The 21906-nt window shown below is 47.6% G+C and overlaps 1 protein-coding gene and 4 non-coding genes across 5 annotated transcripts; 1 reads left to right on the forward strand and 4 right to left on the reverse strand.

The window, feature by feature from the left end:
• Nucleotides 1–676: 676 nt before the first annotated feature.
• On the reverse strand, nt 677–9117 carry LOC148838555 (uncharacterized). Its single transcript, XM_088912145.1, has 7 exons — nt 8980–9117; nt 7431–7652; nt 5945–6083; nt 5709–5851; nt 5049–5101; nt 3234–3679; nt 677–1873 (listed from the first exon to the last, which is right to left on the reverse strand). The coding sequence occupies exons 2-7, from the start codon at nt 7643–7645 to the stop codon at nt 1535–1537; spliced, it is 1335 nt and encodes a 444-aa protein (XP_088768271.1). The 5' UTR covers nt 7646–7652; nt 8980–9117; the 3' UTR covers nt 677–1534.
• Nucleotides 9118–11004: 1887 nt separating this feature from the next.
• trnag-ucc (transfer RNA glycine (anticodon UCC)) lies at nt 11005–11076 on the reverse strand. Its single transcript has one exon. It is a non-coding gene; the product is annotated as a tRNA-Gly (tRNA).
• Nucleotides 11077–13082: 2006 nt separating this feature from the next.
• On the forward strand, nt 13083–13176 carry trnai-uau (transfer RNA isoleucine (anticodon UAU)). Its single transcript has 2 exons — nt 13083–13120; nt 13141–13176. It is a non-coding gene; the product is annotated as a tRNA-Ile (tRNA).
• Nucleotides 13177–13784: 608 nt separating this feature from the next.
• trnat-agu (transfer RNA threonine (anticodon AGU)) lies at nt 13785–13858 on the reverse strand. Its single transcript has one exon. It is a non-coding gene; the product is annotated as a tRNA-Thr (tRNA).
• A 744-nt stretch (nt 13859–14602) lies between these two features.
• Nucleotides 14603–14684, reverse strand: trnal-aag (transfer RNA leucine (anticodon AAG)). The gene has a single exon. It is a non-coding gene; the product is annotated as a tRNA-Leu (tRNA).
• Nucleotides 14685–21906: the final 7222 nt, after the last annotated feature.

Consider the following 21906-nt stretch of genomic DNA (forward strand, 5'->3'; position numbering starts at 1 on the left):
ACTTGAGCCGGGGTTAAAAACACCGACCCTCCGCCTTATCAGCTCCGTCAAACCCTGATAACGCTTCCTTCTATGTACGGTGACGCGCGACCGAAAAATCTATCCGAACACGAACCTTTTGAACCCGGTTATAAAGGGGTTCTCACGAAAGCACGATTAAAAGGTTTAAAATGTCCCCCTATGTTATCTCGGATGTCGTGGATTTCTTGTCGCTGTCAGAATTCGGGTCCGGGCCGTTGACCTTCGGGCAGCGTCGATACGGAGGCGTGCCCACGGTCAACGGTAAGAGAGTCGACCCTGCCGTCGATCTGAACTCTGGACAAGGTACACGAGGCAGTCCCAACCTCATCGACAGTATCCGAAAGTTGTCTGGATGGTGACGGCTTTTCTTGAGAACTACATTGCTCCAGTGAAGGCTGATTCTTCACAGACCTTATAGCATGGGGCGATTTAGAGAGGTGGAAAAACCGAGAGACTTCCAGACATCATGTTCCAGATACAGCCGAGGATACTAAATATTTGTACCACGCTGCGCGCAGCAGACGTGTAAAGAAATGTGTTTTCCTGCCCGGCTTCCCCCGTGCGCGAGGAGGGCAGTTGCCCGCTCGACAGAAGGAAGAAGATGGACGCCCTCCCGTCTCGCGGGAAGCACCGAGCCCAAAAATGACTGCAAAAACAGATTCACAGGACCTTTTTATTATTAACCTTGTTATATTGACGAGCGGATCTTCGATTAGAGAAAGGAACAGAACATTTGACTGAATCAAATGAGCAGTTAAAACCACCGGAACACTCTCCGACCTTCTAAGCCTCTTGCGAGCGACCGTCGGGGACGGACGGGCAAAGTCTTTAACCGTGTGCCGTGTCTCTTTAAAGCATCAAAAGGTCAAGACCCATGAATTCCTCCAATATAAAGATGATAAGTGCCTGAATTACATCATGTAGTGCTTATGAACAGTGAAGATACGCAGTCCGGGAAGAGCCCTGAGGGTGGAGGTCGTGTAAGAGAAAACAGCGCTGGGACTGAAAAGTACATTTTAAAAATCTAAACTGTGTTCTTAAGGCTCGGATCAACACGGGGGGATAAATGAGAAGAAATAGACGTTTCACCCCATGACTAACAATTGATGGCAAGTGTAGGAGATAAGGCCGGCGGCATTAATGTCGGCGTCTCCGCTCTGCAGGGCAGACCCGCCTGAGTTTACCGAAACTACTCAGCGGTTTCAAATTCCTGTCTCAACACCATTATTGCTCGCGTTTATCCAGACAGTGGTGCCAGAGAGAGAGAGAGCGCCGAGGTGCTGGCGGGGATCCACGCGTGGGAGCAGGAACAAGGACGCGGTCTCGCGGTCCACACGGGGGTGGGGGGAGAGGGGTGAGCGCGCACACGCACCCCTTTGCGGGGCGCGGCCTTGTTTGCTCGTGCCCGGGTGTGCGCGCAGCTAATTACGATAGTTTGATTCGGATTAATGTGCAGCACAGGCTGGGCTCTGGGGGGGGGGGGGGGTGATGGGATACCGGAGCGGTCGCTCCTCTATGCCTGCTGCTGCGGCTCGGGCTGCGGCCTCTGCACGGTCCACTCGCGCTCGTTCAGCACGGCGTAGCTGTAGGTCTTGTAGTTGAGCAGGTCCCGCGCGCGGAAGGCCTTGTTGGCCTCGTACAGCCTCTTCCAGTACGGGGGCAGGGGCGGGAAGCCGGCCAGCTGGGCCAGCTGGTCGTTGTAGTCCCACTGCTCCGAGTCCAGCTTCAGGATGTGGCGGGTGGGGATGCCACGCCGGCGCCGGGACTCGATCTCCGCCGTCGTCTCCCGCTCCATCTCCTCCCGGCTGGGCAGGGGGCAGGACCCGTCCAGCACGGACAGCACGTACTGCGTCTGGGGACAGAGGCGAGAGCAGGCGGGCTCAGCGCGATCTTTCTGCAAGAACGCAACACAGTGGCTCCCACACGGGACAAACACCCCACAGAGGATGTAAAAGCACAAGTGGAAGCATATCACTTTAAAAATCAGACTTAGATTGAAGTAGGACATATATCTATATTACATATATCCTGCACTGCAATATTGCTACTGAACCACACTGTGGCAGATAATAGAGTAATTGCTGGGATCTGTTAATTTAGCCATTGCCACAATATATGGTACAACAGAATAACGGTAACTTGCTTTAACACAAATTGATTTCTTTCTTTGCGAGAGTTTCTACAAGGTGTTAAGAACAGAAGTCATCACACCTAAGGGCATGACTACCACTCAAAGGGTGAAACCGACTTTTTCACACGTGGAAGGACAGGACAAACACAAACAGATCATAAAGCAGGACGAGCATTCACCGTGTGGACGCAGCTTCTCTCTGAGCCTGTGTGCTGAATGTAAGAGCTAGGAAGCCCTTGGAGTGTGTGGCTCTCCTTGATGAGCTCAATGAAAGTGAATCTGCACAAGACTGTGTCCTGCTCCTCTGACCAAGATCTAACTCGACCAGCATGTACCAGAGCCTCAGCCTGGCACACTGTGCCCACCTGCATGCCTCCCCCCATGCGCTCTGTTTCCTGCTCATCTGTTAAAGGGGAGCTGCAGTCCCAATTTCCCAGACCGGTCATTAAATCTCGGTAACAAAATAAATTCTTTGACATCATAGAAAAAAAAAGACAAACTTTGATTTAAGCACAAAAATTGTGAACTTTGTTAAAGTCCTGCACGTCACCGTGTTGTCACAAACCACTGGTCTCGTTATGGGCGAGAGTGAGAGTTCGCGAGAACTGTGACATGAATTGGCCCTTCCTGCTCCCTAGTCACTGTCATGACCAGTGTAATGGGATGAACAAGCAAATGAGTACAGGTTGTGCAGCAGATACTTCATTGCAGAAGTGTTCCAACATGATCTGCGTGCAGAGTTAACAAGCAAGTAGTATTTGTCAGCAAAACCCTCTCAAGGTCGAGAGCAATATCACTACTGGATTAAAAGAGATGTATTCACAAGCCTGCTTGCTTAGAATGTCATAGGGCAGCTTCATGCAACCAGAAGTTTTGTTGGCCCATTCTGAATCGCAGAAAATGACGCTCTGCATACCTGGAAATGTTGTCTATTTTGTGATGTACAGTAAATTCAAGGTTTTACATGTTACTGTGTACATTTTACTTTCACTGTGGTTTGAAAACCACTCATCAATGTCGGTTCTTTTTAACCCCGAAATATAACAATAGCCTTGCAGTTCCCCTTCAAGGTGGCACTGACCTGGCAGTGGAAGTGCGGGAAGGGGCAGATGGCTCGGCAGATGCCCACGATGAAGAGGGAGGGGTAGGCCGGGTGCAGCAGGAACTTGTACAGGGGGGTGACCAGGTGGTCTTGAACCCGCAGCCCCAGCTCCGGCGCCGCAGCCAGGAAGGGGTAGGTGAAGTTGTAGCCCGTGCAGAGCAGGAAGACCTCGGGCCGGGCCAGCTCACCATCCCTGAACTGCAGCGCCCCGTCGGGCAACACCTTCTCCACGGAGGGAGCCTGGCGCACGCCTGGGGGCAGGCGGCAGGTGAGGGGGCGGTTCCCGTGGCTGAGGGTCACCTGGGCGTCCACCTTGGACAGCTCCACCGCGATATCCAGCCCCGACAGCCCAGCCCCCAGCAGGACCACAGATTTCCCAGCCAGGGGCTCGGCACAGCGGTAGTCATGACTGTGCATCAGCGTCCCTGTGAAGGAGCCAGAGAGGGCAGTCAGGTCTGCCTCATACCTGTCTTCAATGCCTGAGGGGGTTGCATGCATGAAACAAGCCAGTACAAATACAGTGCAGTACAAGCCAAACAAGTTCAGGGGGGTCAATGCATGAAATGATACAGTAGCTGTAGTTCAGGGAGTTCAATGCATGAAATGATAGCTGTAGTTCATGGGGCTCAATGCATGAAGTGATAGCTCTACTATCAGGGTGTCAATACATGAAATGATACAGTAGCTGTAGTTCAGGGAGTTCAATGCATGAAATGATAGCTGTAGTTCATGGGGCTCAATGCATGAAGTGATAGCTCTACTATCAGGGGGTCAATGCACGAAATGATACCTCTATACAGTATATGCACTGATTTTGCAGTGGAAGGTATAGGAGTCCCATTGCTATGTGTTGCAAACCTCCTGCATCGCAGATGGGACCTCACTTCCAGTCAGCCTCACCTCAGTCTACGGACTCCACTCCATCGGCGTGAGCACCAGCTCCTTAGTTTAAACTGCTCCTGATGTGAAACCGAATCCGTGCAACAGGCCCCGAGCCCGGAGACCAGTGCCCCTTGGACTGCACTATCGAAACGCCCGCAGCATTAACACAGACATGCAGCTTGGCTACAGTGGGTTTCCAATAATCAATCCCTCTGCGCTGAGCAAGCAAGTCCTGTTTGTTTAGCCTCGCTAGATGCCAGTTTTGATGTTTTTGTCTTTATCTCCTCTTTCAGTTTTGGAAATTGCATAAACCTGCTCCTGAGTCATTGCTGCAGTTTCTTCATCTCTGAGCTAATGCAGGGGGAGACCACGGCGGCTCTTTGCACAGCAGTACATCCGTTTCTACAGCAGAGGTTAGAGACTCAGAGGTTCGGCCAGTGGAACTGTATTGGAATGTCTCATCCCAGTAAGCCCTATTCCTATCCATGCCGTGCGACAGAATACAAATCACTTGTCTGATTGTGGAACTCACCGACTCGTTCCATTACAAAGTTTTATTCTGTTCATTCCAAGAACATGTTTTAATCACTGTAAATAATTTTCAGCATCCTGCTGGTCCATTATGCCTCTAGCCAGTGTACCAGTTAAAGTTTTGATCAACTAAGAAATAACGCTCATTGGTAGATGGTGGCAGTATGGTAGAAGCAGGCTGAACTACAGTAGTTGTGGAACGTGTGATCTGTCTGTTGTTGAACATTAAATCAGACCATTTCTTTCTTCTTTTTTTCAGCATGGAATAAACCTATTACTTGTTCCTTTGCAGCCTTCGCATGCTGACGCAGCTCCCCACCTGAACTATAAAATCAGACATGTCAGCTTTAAAAGAACTGAGCTGGAAGAAGAGAGGTTTACCTTTAAAGTTCTCCAGACCGGGGATGGGTGGAATATAGGGATCATAAAAGTGCCTGGAAAACACACATGCGCAGACACTCAGGAAGGTGCCCGTAGACAAGGCAGAGGAGGGGACGTAGCGAGTTAAGGGACTATGGAGACACGGACCCAGCTGGACTGGAAGGCCTGATCAAACCCGTGGCCTTTTTAAACTGGATGTGATCCTTCTAAAAGCACAGGATGGGATAGGGCTGCATATTTCAGAACATGGAGGAATATGTACTCTGTTAAATATTCTGTTAAATGTGTGCTAAAGGCCCAACAATTCCTGGTGGTCTTTTCTAGTATTTTGACCAATAAGTTTAGGAAAACGTTAAAGGCACAACAGAAATATTCACTGTAGCAGGTCAGTAAGAGCAAATGGCGAGATAGTGGGGGGGAGCTGTGTACTATCAGTGTACCCATATACAGATGACTGTGTACTATGAGCATGCCTGTTTTCTATCAGTGTACCTGTGTGCAGGTGACTGTGTTCTATCAGTGTACCTGTGTACTATCAGCACACCTGTGTGCAATCAGTGTACCTGTGTGCTATCAGCATGACTGTGTCCTGTCAGTGTACCTGTGTGCAGGTAACTACAGAAGACTGCTGGGGGCTTGTGTCCATGATCCCTGACTTACCCGTTGCAGACCATCACGGCGTCGAAGCGCTCCGTGACGCTCTCCTTCTGGCGGAGGCTGTTGGTGACGGTGACGTCCCACGCCAGCCCCCGCCAGCCCGTGGGCGCGCCGACCGGCTTGACCGCGTCGACCATGGTGCGGAACTGCGGGCAGGAGGGCACGGGTCAGAGCGCGGCCACAGACCGCGGCCGGTCAGGGGCGCCCTGCCGGGAGACGGAGGGGAACGGGAGCTGTACCTTGATGTGCTCCCGCAGGCGGAAGTGCTCACAGTACTTCTCCAGGTACCTCCGCACCTCCGTGTGGTGGACGAAGGAGGACAGGTGCTTGTCGAAGGGAAAATCGGGGAACGCCATCACTTCCTTGGGGATATTGGTCCTGTTGAGGGTTACAAAGCCTTTATTCCAGGTTCAGGGGTAGGAAGCCCACTGCACGGTCACACTCCAGGGCGGGGCACTGCCCCAGAGCAGAATACACACTGCCTGGTAGTCATATCGTCATTCTACGCACTGGAATAAACTCGTTAAAATAGAACAATTCCGATCTAAAAAGACTTCATGAAAATAAAACCAATTTGTAAAACCACATACTTAACAGGTAGATAAGAAAACAGAAACTGCTGTTAAAATGTGAGTATTCTGACTATGTAGTTCAGGTACGTAGCCTTGTCAGCATGCGTAGACTGCAAAGGAATAAGTGTCACGCCCGACACCCCTCCCTAGAGGGCGCTCCACTGCTCTCATTATTGTCCGTGTGATTAAGCTCTCCAGGTGTACCCTTTTAGCGTTATTATTTAAAGACCAGCTCCTCCAGTCCTCGGGGCTCATCATTAGGGTAAGATGTTGTGAGGCCCGCCCAGCACCAGGAAACCCTACGCCCGTCTCCTGAGGGCATAGGCCTCATCCCCGACACCTCCCGCTTCCTGAGCCCGGGGTCTGGAGGATCTCGCCCCGTCACCCTTGGACCTCCATGTTTTGTTTGTCCGTGTGCTCCCCCCTCCCGGGGATTTTAACTTTGTCGCGTCCCAGGATGGATTCCTTGTTGATGGACTCTCGGACTGTGCTTTGACCTGCCCTTGGACCCGTTTGGATTTGGATGCCGTTTTGTCTTCCCCGTTCACTGTCTCACGGACTGTCACTATTATTTTGTGCACTATTAAACCCCTGTGTTTTCCCTTTTACCACGCCTCCTGTTTTCTCCAGCTCTTACCGCATCGCATAGGGTCTTCTACAAGATCTGACACGGATTTCAGTCCGTGTTCGTGACAATAAGTAAAGGTTAATTCCACGCTGAAAAGAGAAGAAACGAAGCACAATGTTTCGGCTGTGGAGGCTTCTTCGGGTGTGACACACCTGAAGAAGGCTCCACAGCTGAAACATTGTGCCACAACCGAAGAAGGCTCCACAGCTGAAACATTGTGCCACAGCTGAAGAAGACTCTACAGCTGAAATGTTGTTTCTTTTCTTCTCTTTTCAGCATTGAATAAACCTGTATTTGTTCCTATTCTGCCTATGTTCGAGTAGGGAGTTGCGTCAGCACGTGTAGGCTGCAAAGGAACAGGTGAAGGTTTATTCCCTGCTAAAAGGATGTTTCAGCTGTGGAGCCTGAACACCTGAAGAAGGCTCTACAGCCGAAACGTGTCTCTTTCCTGTAATAAACTTGTACCTGTTCCTTTGCGTTCTGGCTATGACGCGCCAGCCTGCTGGGTGCTTTACCCGGCGTTACCTCAGGTCTCTGTACATGCTGCTGTGCACTGGCAGCCCGTTCTCGTCGGTGCCCACGCGATCCTCGTAGACCCAGGTGCCGCCCACCCGCTCCGTCAGCTCGTACACCACGGGGGGCGCGAAGATGTCCCGGCGCGCCAGCAGATGCCGGGCGGCGCAGAGCCCAGCCGCGCCTGCGCCGATCACCGCCACGCGGAGCTTCCCCACGCCGGCCATTCTACAGCTGAAGAGGGAAGAGCCGACGTCACCCGCGGGCGCTGGAACTGTACATCACAGGCTACTCAAGACTGCGTACTGACAACCAGTTGCCTAACAGATCCGCTTGAAAAACAAGCCTCTGCAGCAAATATCCTTCGTCAATCCCAGGCCACACGAAAGGCAAGAAAAGGTGTCAAGAACCGCCAATTCCCATGAGATCAATCGCACAGGCGTGCGCTTCTACGTTTAGATGACGTTTAGCGACAGTTTTTTTCCAGAACGTGTGATCTTGAGAAATAAAGTGTCTACTTCTAAAGCAATTCTGAAGAGTTTTACCAGTATATATATATACCAATATATATATACAGACTGCTGGATAAGACCTCCAAGAGGCCACAAACTGCTAATGTCTGATTTCCAAATGGAAGTAAGCAGCCCCCTATCAGGGCAGGAGAAGCAGGTTTTTCCCCTCTCGTGTGCCCCCGGAGCACGTCAGCTGGCTCTGTACTGTAACCGGAGTCCGAGTTCCTCCGAACGAACTCGGCGACCTCCGGGAGCTGGCGCGAGCTGCGGGCGCTGTCGAAGCGATTGGATCCCCGCCCCACAACCTTTAACAGGCAGCTCCGAGCGTCGGCCGGACGCTTGGGGCCCCTTGCAATATTATGCAACCGGCTTTTCATAGATTACAGTCAGACCGCTGGTTTTCCAGTGCGGTTCTGTGCGACGTTCAAACTTGAAATGTGACGTAATCCTCTCAAGAGGGTTTTAAGTACTGTCACACTATTGTTAGTGGAACCCCACAGTCTGTATGTACATTATTAATACTTAAGTTATACAATCTTTCGAAAGGAGTTTAAAGATAAATGAATTGTATAGCGAAAGGCATTGCAAACGGAACAAGTATTGCAACTGGACAGATTGCAAACACTAGACAGACTGCTTTTCAATGTCCCTCAATCTTTGTGCAGTATAGTGTGTACGTACTTTATGTACACTCTGCATTTGTCCCTCTGTGCTGCTGTAAGAAATAGCACACGATCAGCCCCTTAATTGCATATATATATTATGCAGTTATTTGCAGCAAGTAGTTAAAGATGTGAAAGTTTCTTCAGTTTAAAAAAAAGAATCGGACTGTTTCAACTCGATTTTGCCGACGTCTCTATGTGCTCTTTCAAAAACGTTGTAATGCGAGCGAAGAGTCGATCGCTGTCGTTTCAGGATAAGTGCTGTGATGTAGGCTAGCTCTGCTGCAGAAACGGTTCTCTTTATTTATTCCGACCTCGGAAACACCACACCGAGAGAGCGACAGGGTCTGTCGCTGTTCGCTTCTCTTGAGCTGCAGGCGAGGGTACCTGAGGGTCTGGACGAGGCGAGCCGCGGAGCCGCTGGAAAGACTGTCTGTCCCCCGGGTAATCCTCGCGGAGAGACTTCGAGGAGTTGGAAAGAGATGTCAAACCGGGAAACGCACAAAGACAACCGGTCAACGTCAGCCCTCCCCCGAAGCCGGGGCGAAACCGCTGAGTGGCTGCTTCTTTACACACGTCAGACCCTCCTTCCTGGAATCTCTGTTACATCTGTTTAACTGTATGTATTGAAAAGTGTTGTGGATAGATTTGCAAAATGTTATTGTTAAACATTTGAAGGTAAACGTTAAATAGAAAGATTTTGATATTATTTTATATTTTGTTAGATCTGATTTGGATAAAGGGTTATGCTTTGATTATTAATCTGTTAAGTATTTTGGAGAAATACTTCATCCACGAAAGTCAATGGTCTAATACTGCTCCCTCTCTTAATGCTTTAGAAGTAGAATTCCTTTTTTATTTAAATTCTATTTGAATTTTAAAGACTCAAAAGGCAGGGCATACAATGGAAATATGTAAAAAGTATAGTTTTCAGCTTTTAGAACTGTGAAGTGGCTGTGAAGTCTCTATTTCTGTATCTATTTTAATATTCTGTCTCCTTTTTTTTGTATTTCTGGTGTTTAAATAAAAACTTTCTCCTTCCTCGCTATAAACAAGAAAGCCGGCGAGCCTCACCCAAAGCGAGGGCGGAGACATCTTCAGCCCACCGCTATGTGGCCAATAGGATTGGTCTTGCAAGCGCTCTGTGTCCTTACTGTCTCTATAGCGTTGCTGTTGTTGTTTTGACGCCTGTGTCCAAGTTTTGGGGGAAACTTTAAACAAATGAAGAGGTTTTGCATCAAATACTATTAGTATGGGAGAGCCAGAGGTTTAACAGGCAGTGCAAGCCCTAAAAAGCAAGATTTCTCCATGACCTGGTGCCATTCTTCTGTTTGTACATAAACGATGCATATTATGCATAGGCTGTACCCACTGACTGGAAAGACGCGAGCATAGCGCCTATACACAAAGGGCGACTAAACCGCCCCAAATACTGCAGAACAATTCACCCAATATACACGATAGGCAAACTCTAGGGAAAAAATCTTTAGACCTCAATTCTGAAGGATAGTCTGTACTGTAATAGAGCTACTCATCTTGTTTCAGACAACGGCACACTTCTGGAAACTGAAAAAAAAAACATCCCACAAAAAATGGATCTTCTGCAGTGCGATAGGAATTATCCAATAATAATAATAATGGTTGGGTCCCCGAAACGCCACTATCATGATTTTTCTTAATCTTTTAGTGTTTATGTTATTTTCTGAAAAAGACGCCAGTATAGTAATCATAATAATAATAATAATAATAATAATAATAATAATAATAATAATAATAATTAACAGAGTGATGAAGCCAGTTCAGAGATGGGGATTATTAGGAGGCCATGATGGGTAAAGGCCAGGAGGAAATTTGGTCAGGACACTGGGGTCACACCCCTACTCTTTTCGAGAAACATTCTGGGATGTTTACTGACCACAGAGAGTCAGGACCTCGGTTTTACGTCTCGTCTGAAGGACAGCGCCTTTTTACAGTATAGTGTCTCCGTCACTTTACTGGGGCATCAGGACCCACATAGACCGCAGGGTGAGCGCCCCCTGCTGGCCCCACTAACACCTCTTCCTGCAGCAGCCTCAGCTTTACCAGGAGTCAAAGGAACAAGTAATAGGTTTATTCCATGCTGAAAAAAAGAAGAGAGAAAACACAACGTTTCGGCCGTGGAGCCTTCTTCAGGTGTGAGCAGAAGAAGCTGAAGCTCTCACACCTGAAGAAGGCTCCACGGCCGAAACGTTGTGTTTTCTCTCTTCTTCTTTTCAGCATGGAACAAACCTATTACTTGTTTCTTTGCAGTCTACGCATGCTGACGCAGCTCCCCACCTGAACTACTTTACCAGGAGTCTCCCATCTAGATACTGGCCAGGCTGTATCACACCTGCTGAGCTCCAGTGGGCTGCCGGCAAAAGAGCTCTCCGATGCGTTGGCCGGGAATCGAACCCGGGTCAACTGCTTGGAAGGCAGCTATGCTCACCACTATACCACCAACGCGGACAGCCTCACTTACCTCCTGAATGAAGATGACAACAAAACCTTCTGTTGTGAATTTCCTGAAATGTTTCAAGAAACGCCTTGATGAGACAGAAGGTGGAATTTGATCCATTTGAGCGTGATGAGGGTCACGCCGAGGTAATGGGTAAACAAAACAAACGAATATGAAAGCTCAATACAGCACACATTAACAACTATGATGGGGTCGGTTCTCACACACAGACTCACTTGCGCACTTATGGCAGTCTTTCCGTATAACGCATCCACCTTGCGTCTGGGCAGAGGCAACACTGACAGTGACCTGTTTCTGGACTGAACGCATCTACACATCTACTGCTACATCTGTTCTCTTTCTTTTCTTTTCCCGTTTACAACCGTTTTTTGTGCAATATATGCCAGGGACCCGCGCAATACATTTATATTTATATCTATATTTTATCTATATTTATATTCATATGTGTGATACGATTTTTCTGCGTACTGTTCTGTTCTAGTTTGTTCTTTGTGTGTCCGGACTGTGAGTAACTCTTTTAGTGCACCCCTCACTGTACTGATTGTATTGTATGTATTGTACTATTATTATTATTATTGTATCATTCGTTACACTGTGGTTGTGTTGTCTGTGTTAATCTGCTGTTGCACTGCAATTTCCCTCACGGGATCAATAAAGTATCTCTCTATCTAAGAAAACCCGCGGTGTTTCTGTAATGTAATCCTACAAAATAGCTCCTCCTTTACAGTGAAGCAGAAGCTATTTCTGCGGCAGACGTCCTAGAAACACGCAAGAGTCGCCAGGAATTGCTCCAGGAAAGAGTCTTGGTTTTCGAATTCCACAGGTTTTTGTATGAAATTGTAAAAAAAAATATGTGCTTTTTTTTAAAGCAGGAATCGCTCTGTGTGTATGAGAGAGGGCCTACTGTAGCACTCAGCTCGCCTGTGGGCATAAACTCGTTTTCGGCCGCCTCTGCCGGGAGGGAGAGGGCAAGGAGCGGGACTTTGGACCGCTGGCTGATGTTTAATAAACCTCCCCTTTCATCCCGTCCACCCCCCGACGTGTTTCTGAGAAACGTGCTGTTCTAGAGGACGGGACGTCCTCTCGTTTCCTCCTCCCCGGTCCGTTCTCTCGTTTTAATCTCGGCAAATGTAGTGTAGTGCGTCCAATGCTGGCGCAGCCCAGGCAGGGAAAGAGTATTTAAAATATATATGTAATTTTCGTTGTTAAAGGATGAACCATCCTAGGACCATAAACACTTCTCAAACCGAAAACAACTACAAGAATCGCATTCACATAGGCGAAAAAGGCAGACTTGAGAGATCCGTTTCAGGGCCCAGGTGAAAACATTGATGATCAGAGAGATTCCGCCCCCTGTCTCAGGTCCCTGTGCTTTTGATCTCCTTTTCTCGCCTCCTGCACTCATACTCGAGCCGTCTTGCACTTGTGCGCTCCTGAAGATGGGCCGCGACCGAAACGCGATGTGACCTGCTTTGTACTTGTACGTGTGAAAATCCCCTCGAGTGAGGCCTTTGAACTTCGTAGGATGAAGAAGCCCCTCTTTCAAATATCAGCGACTGACCTGTGTAAAGGATGTGTTAAAGCTGTTTAGAGAGGACACTGTTCAGCCAGCCTCTGTGATGCTCTAACAAGCAGGTAGTGTTTGAAGTGTATTTTTTCACTGAACCGTCGAGCCTTTGGCTTTTACATACCGCACTAAAGCTAAAGGCTCTGACACTAATTTATTGCTGCTACAATTGAATTTGGTGAAATGTTATAACCGAGAATGGGGCCAGAGAGCTGAGACGTTCTCCTCGTTTCTCCTGCAACCAGTCAGCGTTTGTACTTTCAATTCGAGTTCACAGCATGACCCAGGAATGCCGGGATGGGGTAACACTCGGCTTTGGGTTGTGTGATTTACACGAACGATGAGGGAAAACAGTTTCGGAACCTCACGTAGACTTCTGGAAGCTGATATAGCTGTGTGGTTGTGGTAAATTGGGTATTTCGCGCAGCTCCAGTGGCGCAATCGGTTAGCGCGCGGTACTTATATGGCAGTACTCTGCAGAGCGATGCCGAGGTTGTGAGTTCGAGCCTCACCTGGAGCAGTGTGTTTTGTTTGTGACGTCATTTTAGTGCGCACCAGATCACCTGTGCCCTGGCGCTCAAGAAGAAATTCCTCGCTTTTTGTCAATGCAGCCTCAGCAAAGCAGGTGATCATGGAGGCCTGTTTTTCAAAAGCCTTGACTTAAAAAAAAACGTATTTACCCCTGATTTTTCGTTCTGGTAAGATCATCGTCCGCACGCATGTACAGATGAATGCTTTTCATCTCTGCGTTCATCAAGACGTGCATATAATTGGGCAAGGTATTCAGTAAATACGATCCAAAATACATGAGCGCTTTCAGTCCAGTCCACTCACAAAATATAAGGCGAACAATTTCTGCACACACAATGAACAGTAACATTATTAAATCAATAAACCAGGTTTTACTGTAGTAAGAACCGTTTTTCTTGGGCGCCTTTACACATGGACACGAACAATACTCTTCGTGGAGATAAGTAGCTTTTGCGGGCGGTTTTCTTTTCGTAAGCGTGTTCAGCTGTTAACCAAAAGCACCCCTTCAGCCATACTTCTTTATTTATGCAATGTATTGTCCTGTCTCGATAAAAAACATGTCAAACCACAAGAAAACGTTTCACAGCCGTCATTCAAAGGCACCGCTGGGATTCGAACCCAGGATCTCCTGTTTACTAGACAGGCGCTTTAACCATCTAAGCCACGGCGCCGCTGAGGACTGCTTCGCCATGAAATTCTAATTTTTCGATATTTATCAAATTGATCGCGTAGTATTTTTTTTTTTAGACAAGTTCGCTTTAAAATTACATTTAAAACTTTCTTCTCAGCAACTTCTAGTCATTACCGAAAATCTTAAAAACCCATGGAGTTTGAAGGAGTCGGAAAAGTGTATTCTGACAGAGGTTAAGCGAGTCCACAATATTATGGGTGATTTTCTGCCTCTACCATAAACTAACTCATAAATACAGTGGCGATGCCTCATCTTATCTCTAGTCTCGGATTCTTCCTCAGGGTCTCGCCAGGACCTGCGGCTCAGTCCCACTTCAAAGCGACTAGATGTCTGGATTGGGCTGGATCGGATCGGTTATTGTAGATCCTCCCATTGTCCCTTTAACCTTCCACTGGGAGAATAGCTGTGTTCCCTCAATATCGCCTTGCGCCTAAAATGTATTGTTTTTAATCCTACATTAATTTTTGCATTTATTTATTTATTCTTAATGACAGCTTATATACAGTATGTATCCATTTGGAATCAAATTAAGTTGCACAAAGAGAGCTTTTGTCATTATTAATACATCATCATGATATAGTTTTTGATTAGGAACAAGTAATAGGTTTATTCCATGCTGAAAAAAAGAAGAAAGAGAACACAACGTTTCGGCCGTGGAGCCTTCTTCAGGTGTTTTTGATTATCCTGCTGGATATACACTAATTTCGGGGAAAAGAGAGCTTTGTGGCAGCGGTGGGATTCGAACCCACGCCCCCGAAGAGACTGGAGCCTTAATCCAGCGCCTTAGACCGCTCGGCCACGCTACCATGAAAGGTACTCTTAAGGGCTTCAGAAATCCCACGCGCTAGTTTCTTAAAGGACCCGTTGGAGATCATTTCCAATACTGGGAACTGAACTCGGGTTCGGTTTCAGCCCGTAGAGCATGAAATACTTTATAGTCACATCCGAGGAAGGCTTCACAGCCGATACGTTTCTCTCTTCTCTTTTCAGCATGGAATTAACCTATTACTTGTTCCTTTATAGTCTATGTTTGACATAGATATATTTTCATTAGTATACACAAGAACGCATTTTCTATCTCTTCATGGCCTTTCATGCGTTAGTTTATTTTAATTTGGACTAAATGCTATTTTTGATTCAGTATTGCTCTGTGGTCTAGAATGTAAATTGTATTTATATTATAATCTTACACTGAGCGAACGTAGGAAGATCATCGAGATACTTTATAGACAGGAAGGCGCTGGAGATCCAGTGGCACTTCAAAGGGTATGTTTTTTTTTTAATCTCAAACAAGCTAAAACACACAAGGGTTCGTCTGCTCCATCAAAGAAAACCTGGGTTCGAGTGATCCTGAGTCAAACATCACGGCTGTTAGCAGAATGCGACACCTGCCTTTATGTCATTATTTCAAAGGCATGGCGCACCCCACTTTCGCCTCGCCACTGTGCCCTCTGCATCAAAGCGCCCCCAAAACAATTGATCCCTCTAAACTGTGCCATGGTGTTAATGTGTCTATGCAGGGCACAGGGAAAGACGTGAGATGTCATTTTTTGCCCACGCAGCTTCAAAAACACACCCAGAACAAAAACTCCTAGCATTAATCGCGCGCTGGGCATCAAACGATAAGCAGTAACACCCCGTAAGAATCAAACGAAATAAAACCCGGCCTGTGTCATGCAAATGTTTAGAAGCGAATTTAAGGACAGTACGCTCCATCGAGAGGGGATCATTCGGGTTCTGGAGCTGAAAGAGAGACGAACCGGCAGCATGGCACTAGACCAAGAGACCGAGGAGCTCCTGAGCACCATTCTGTCCCTGGAGCAGGACTACTGCACGGGCCCAGTCCGGTTGCCGTCGTGGGCGCTTGATGACGGGTCTTTCCGCCTTAACGGTAAGTCTTGGCAGTCGTTTCGTTTCACGAAAAGGCCTTTTCTAATTGGAAAACGAAATGCTGTTAATTGAATCGAGCATCGCCTCTGAAACTAATGCATATGAGTAGTGATGTATAGGAGGAGTTAGTAGCATGAGCAGAAACACGTTCAATTTCTGCTCCCCACCAATCGTTGCTCGCTCTCCAAGAGCGCGCGCGTGCTACGACATAGTTCTAACGTTCTGGCAGGTGCAGTAGGTTTTTTTTTTTTATTTCGACTTCGCACCACGGCTCGGTCTGCCTCTGAGTACGCCACAGGGTTGACCATTAAGATTCTCTTCTGTCGCTCACTTGGTTTAGCTCTCCCGGGCCCGGACGGCGCTGCTGCCGAGACACGCCTCCGCCAGCGGGACGAGAAGAAGGAAAACGCGCCCCGGCCGCCGAGCGCAGCCCCGGCGCCGCAGGGTGGGCAGCCGGGAGCCGCCGGGAATTCCCCCGGGGGGCTGGCGAAGGGGAAGAGGAGAAAGACCCTCTTCACCAAAGAGCAGACGGACGTCCTGAAAAGAAGCTTCGAGGCCGATCCCTATCCCGACTACAAGAAGCGCACCCGGCTCTCCGAGCTCACCGGCATCCAGGAGTCCAGGATCCAGGTGAGTTGCGCTGCGGCGGAGAGCCGGTTCTGGTAAGAGCGGGAGGGGGGAGACGGGCACAGCGTTTGTGCGGAGCTGCAGAGAGGCAGCCGAGGAAAGGCGGAGATTTCACGACCGGCTGAAACGCCGCCAATGTTCTCTTTCCAGCCGCTTTGCAGTTTGAAAGCCGTGGTTTGTGCGTTTGCAATTGAAGGTAAAAAGGAGCACAGAAGTAAAATATTGCCAAACCAGCTTATAGGATGTGGGTGGGTTGTGTTGTTGGCGGACGGTAGGGGTCGGTTATCATCATCACCAAGAGTGGGAAATAAGTCAGCAAAGGGATCTGACATCCAGGCCGGTTATTTACTGACTAATGTCATGAAAATTCACGGATCTACTCATAGACCCCTATCTGAGGCAGGCGATAACTTCATTGCTAATGCAACGGCAGCTTAACATTTTTTTGTTGTTGTTCAGAAATGTTTTGTTATTCAGTTTGTGACTTAACAAAATCAAACGCGAAACGTTTCGGGACCATGCTGAGTCTGTTCTACGTTCAATTATACCTTTAATTGTACGAGCTCATCAAAAGGTCAAATTTCATGCAACTAGTTGTCATGGCAGTTGTTCCTGCAGACAGCAGCGGCGACTCCACCAGCACAACAGTTTCGGCGTTTGCTTTGCTCATAGCGCAACTGTAGATACTATGTCGGCTAACTCGGTCCTGTGCAAAAGCACATTTTGTTTTTGCAAATAACTCAATGTCATTGTTTAGGATTAATCCTGAGTGTTTTCTTCTAGGTGTGGTTCCAGAACCGCAGGGCTCGTCATTTACCTCGTATCAGACAGAGAAACTGGCCGTATTGGATCCCGGGCCGAACCATTCCCGTCCCCTTCGCCCACATCCAGAACTTCTATCCCCAGCCTGCTGCAGGATGTTCAGCCGCGACACAGTGCCCCCTACCGGGCGGGGGCGCAGCGTGGCAGCCCTAATCTCCGCCCCAGCTACCTGAAAGACTGACACGCGTCACCCGTGGGGCTTCACAGAGACTTCGGGAGCCTCATAGAGAAAGATGGACGCGGAGTAGACTGATTTTCTCGCTACATTTCTATCCAAATTTCAAACAAAGCAGCAAAATACCTCCAAAAACAAATACGGATTATTTACTTGGAACTGGGCATTCCTCAATTGACACGACGTCATGGTTATTTTAAATGAACAGAGTTGATTGACTTTTAATTTATGAACCTTAATTACTGCCCAGCACAGCCTGCTTGAATTTAAGCTCTGATTTGTACAAGAATACGGATGTGTTTTCAGTTCCTAAAATAACAGACACCACAGCCCGCGCAGACAGACGGACCCTGTGACATTGTATTTGAAATAATGGACTTCTTCCGAAGGAGAATCGAAACACGGAACACAGGACGCGCATGGATACTACAGGGGAGCGTTTTTTTACACAGAGAGTTGTGGGAGTCTGGAACAAGCTACACGACGGCATTGCCCGACACCCTTCTTTCTAGAACTCGTGAAAGAGATTTTCGGAATAATTAGCCGCTCGCAACCCAAAAAAACATAGAAGGGGAAAATAGTCTTAAATAAATGTATTTATTATATATGATTTTATTTATATGATATTTATTTTTTATAGATCTCGGGTGATCTAAGTTCCAGGTTAAATAATACAGGAGAGGACAAGTTATCGGATCTCCAGACGTTACGGGCTTTGAAAGGGTGTGTAAAAATGCGCTGGAATATACAGCCCAGCCAGTCCGTTTGCTAGGACTGTAAAATCTGTAATATGATAGAGTTTCAATCTTTATTTTTTTCCGTTTGAGGCGTCTAGTGGTTAATCGACACTTCTTGGATGTTTATTTCTTTGCTTACATCGACTTTGTGATATAGGCTTCACACACTGTGCGTTTCCTTTTCGATTGATAAACTTGATAAACCACCCTAGTGAAATAATAACGAAACAGCAAGACGAAATATTTTCTGCCGGCGGTTTCCACAGAATAATTTTGAAAAAAGCGATTTTTTTGACACTGGACATTGTAAACATTGTAAAATTTTGTAAAACATTATGTAATCTCTTACACAAATATCAATAAATTACTGTGGTAATTTTTTACTTGCGTGAAACTTTTGTTGTTACTGTTTTCGATGTCACTTTGGGTTGAATGTTTTCATAATGGGTATGTAGCATCCGGGGACAGATGTCTCACCAAGTTTTATTTAAGGATTTCTCCAAGATGCTGCATGTACACACCGACGCTTACATTCAAAGAACACAAACTCAATAGTCAGGATATGTGCACTTAATCATTTTATTGGGCTGCAGGAAACAAAATCAGTTACAGGCTGACCTAAAAGATAAAGAGTACAGATTTATTTAAAAAAAACTCGACTGTTGAATCGGTTGAACGATATGTTTTTTGTCACAGCATAGGCTGAAAGCTCCAGATTTGTGATAAGCAATGAACCTAAAACGGTCGTAAACTCTAAGTCAGCAAGGTCTGTCAAATCACAATGTCCCCATTCACTAAAGGAAAAACAATTACCGGATATTTTCTTTCCTGAGCTTGCGGTATGTACACAAGCTAAAACACACAAGGGTTCGTCTGCTCTATCAAAGAAAACCTGGGTTCGAGTGATCCTGAGTCAAACATCACGGCTGTTAGCAGAATGCGACACCTGCCTTTATGTCATTATTTCAAAGGCATGGCGCACCCCACTTTCGCCTCGCCACTGTGCCCTCTGCATCAAAGCGCCCCCAAAACAATTGATCCCTCTAAACTGTGCCATGGTGTTAATGTGTCTATGCAGGGCACAGGGAAAGACGTGAGATGTCATTTTTTGCCCACGCAGCTTCAAAAACACACCCAGAACAAAAACTCCTAGCATTAATCGCGCGCTGGGCATCAAACGATAAGCAGTAACACCCCGTAAGAATCAAACGAAATAAAACCCGGCCTGTGTCATGCAAATGTTTAGAAGCGAATTTAAGGACAGTACGCTCCATCGAGAGGGGATCATTCGGGTTCTGGAGCTGAAAGAGAGACGAACCGGCAGCATGGCACTAGACCAAGAGACCGAGGAGCTCCTGAGCACCATTCTGTCCCTGGAGCAGGACTACTGCACGGGCCCAGTCCGGTTGCCGTCGTGGGCGCTTGATGACGGGTCTTTCCGCCTTAACGGTAAGTCTTGGCAGTCGTTTCGTTTCACGAAAAGGCCTTTTCTAATTGGAAAACGAAATGCTGTTAATTGAATCGAGCATCGCCTCTGAAACTAATGCATATGAGTAGTGATGTATAGGAGGAGTTAGTAGCATGAGCAGAAACACGTTCAATTTCTGCTCCCCACCAATCGTTGCTCGCTCTCCAAGAGCGCGCGCGTGCTACGACATAGTTCTAACGTTCTGGCAGGTGCAGTAGGTTTTTTTTTTTTATTTCGACTTCGCACCACGGCTCGGTCTGCCTCTGAGTACGCCACAGGGTTGACCATTAAGATTCTCTTCTGTCGCTCACTTGGTTTAGCTCTCCCGGGCCCGGACGGCGCTGCTGCCGAGACACGCCTCCGCCAGCGGGACGAGAAGAAGGAAAACGCGCCCCGGCCGCCGAGCGCAGCCCCGGCGCCGCAGGGTGGGCAGCCGGGAGCCGCCGGGAATTCCCCCGGGGGGCTGGCGAAGGGGAAGAGGAGAAAGACCCTCTTCACCAAAGAGCAGACGGACGTCCTGAAAAGAAGCTTCGAGGCCGATCCCTATCCCGACTACAAGAAGCGCACCCGGCTCTCCGAGCTCACCGGCATCCAGGAGTCCAGGATCCAGGTGAGTTGCGCTGCGGCGGAGAGCCGGTTCTGGTAAGAGCGGGAGGGGGGAGACGGGCACAGCGTTTGTGCGGAGCTGCAGAGAGGCAGCCGAGGAAAGGCGGAGATTTCACGACCGGCTGAAACGCCGCCAATGTTCTCTTTCCAGCCGCTTTGCAGTTTGAAAGTCGTGGTTTGTGCGTTTGCAATTGAAGGTAAAAAGGAGCACAGAAGTAAAATATTGCCAAACCAGCTTATAGGATGTGGGTGGGTTGTGTTGTTGGCGGACGGTAGGGGTCGGTTATCATCATCACCAAGAGTGGGAAATAAGTCAGCAAAGGGATCTGACATCCAGGCCGGTTATTTACTGACTAATGTCATGAAAATTCACGGATCTACTCATAGACCCCTATCTGAGGCAGGCGATAACTTCATTGCTAATGCAACGGCAGCTTAACATTTTTTTGTTGTTGTTCAGAAATGTTTTGTTATTCAGTTTGTGACTTAACAAAATCAAACGCGAAACGTTTCGGGACCATGCTGAGTCTGTTCTACGTTCAATTATACCTTTAATTGTACGAGCTCATCAAAAGGTCAAATTTCATGCAACTAGTTGTCATGGCAGTTGTTCCTGCAGACAGCAGCGGCGACTCCACCAGCACAACAGTTTCGGCGTTTGCTTTGCTCATAGCGCAACTGTAGATACTATGTCGGCTAACTCGGTCCTGTGCAAAAGCACATTTTGTTTTTGCAAATAACTCAATGTCATTGTTTAGGATTAATCCTGAGTGTTTTCTTCTAGGTGTGGTTCCAGAACCGCAGGGCTCGTCATTTACCTCGTATCAGACAGAGAAACTGGCCGTATTGGATCCCGGGCCGAACCATTCCCGTCCCCTTCGCCCACATCCAGAACTTCTATCCCCAGCCTGCTGCAGGATGTTCAGCCGCGACACAGTGCCCCCTACCGGGCGGGGGCGCAGCGTGGCAGCCCTAATCTCCGCCCCAGCTACCTGAAAGACTGACACGCGTCACCCGTGGGGCTTCACAGAGACTTCGGGAGCCTCATAGAGAAAGATGGACGCGGAGTAGACTGATTTTCTCGCTACATTTCTATCCAAATTTCAAACAAAGCAGCAAAATACCTCCAAAAACAAATACGGATTATTTACTTGGAACTGGGCATTCCTCAATTGACACGACGTCATGGTTATTTTAAATGAACAGAGTTGATTGACTTTTAATTTATGAACCTTAATTACTGCCCAGCACAGCCTGCTTGAATTTAAGCTCTGATTTGTACAAGAATACGGATGTGTTTTCAGTTCCTAAAATAACAGACACCACAGCCCGCGCAGACAGACGGACCCTGTGACATTGTATTTGAAATAATGGACTTCTTCCGAAGGAGAATCGAAACACGGAACACAGGACGCGCATGGATACTACAGGGGAGCGTTTTTTTACACAGAGAGTTGTGGGAGTCTGGAACAAGCTACACGACGGCATTGCCCGACACCCTTCTTTCTAGAACTCGTGAAAGAGATTTTCGGAATAATTAGCCGCTCGCAACCCAAAAAAACATAGAAGGGGAAAATAGTCTTAAATAAATGTATTTATTATATATGATTTTATTTATATGATATTTATTTTTTATAGATCTCGGGTGATCTAAGTTCCAGGTTAAATAATACAGGAGAGGACAAGTTATCGGATCTCCAGAC

This window comes from Atractosteus spatula, chromosome 3, assembly GCF_055471065.1.
Source record: "Atractosteus spatula isolate fAtrSpa1 chromosome 3, fAtrSpa1.hap1, whole genome shotgun sequence".
Classification (NCBI taxonomy): domain Eukaryota; kingdom Metazoa; phylum Chordata; class Actinopteri; order Semionotiformes; family Lepisosteidae; genus Atractosteus; species Atractosteus spatula.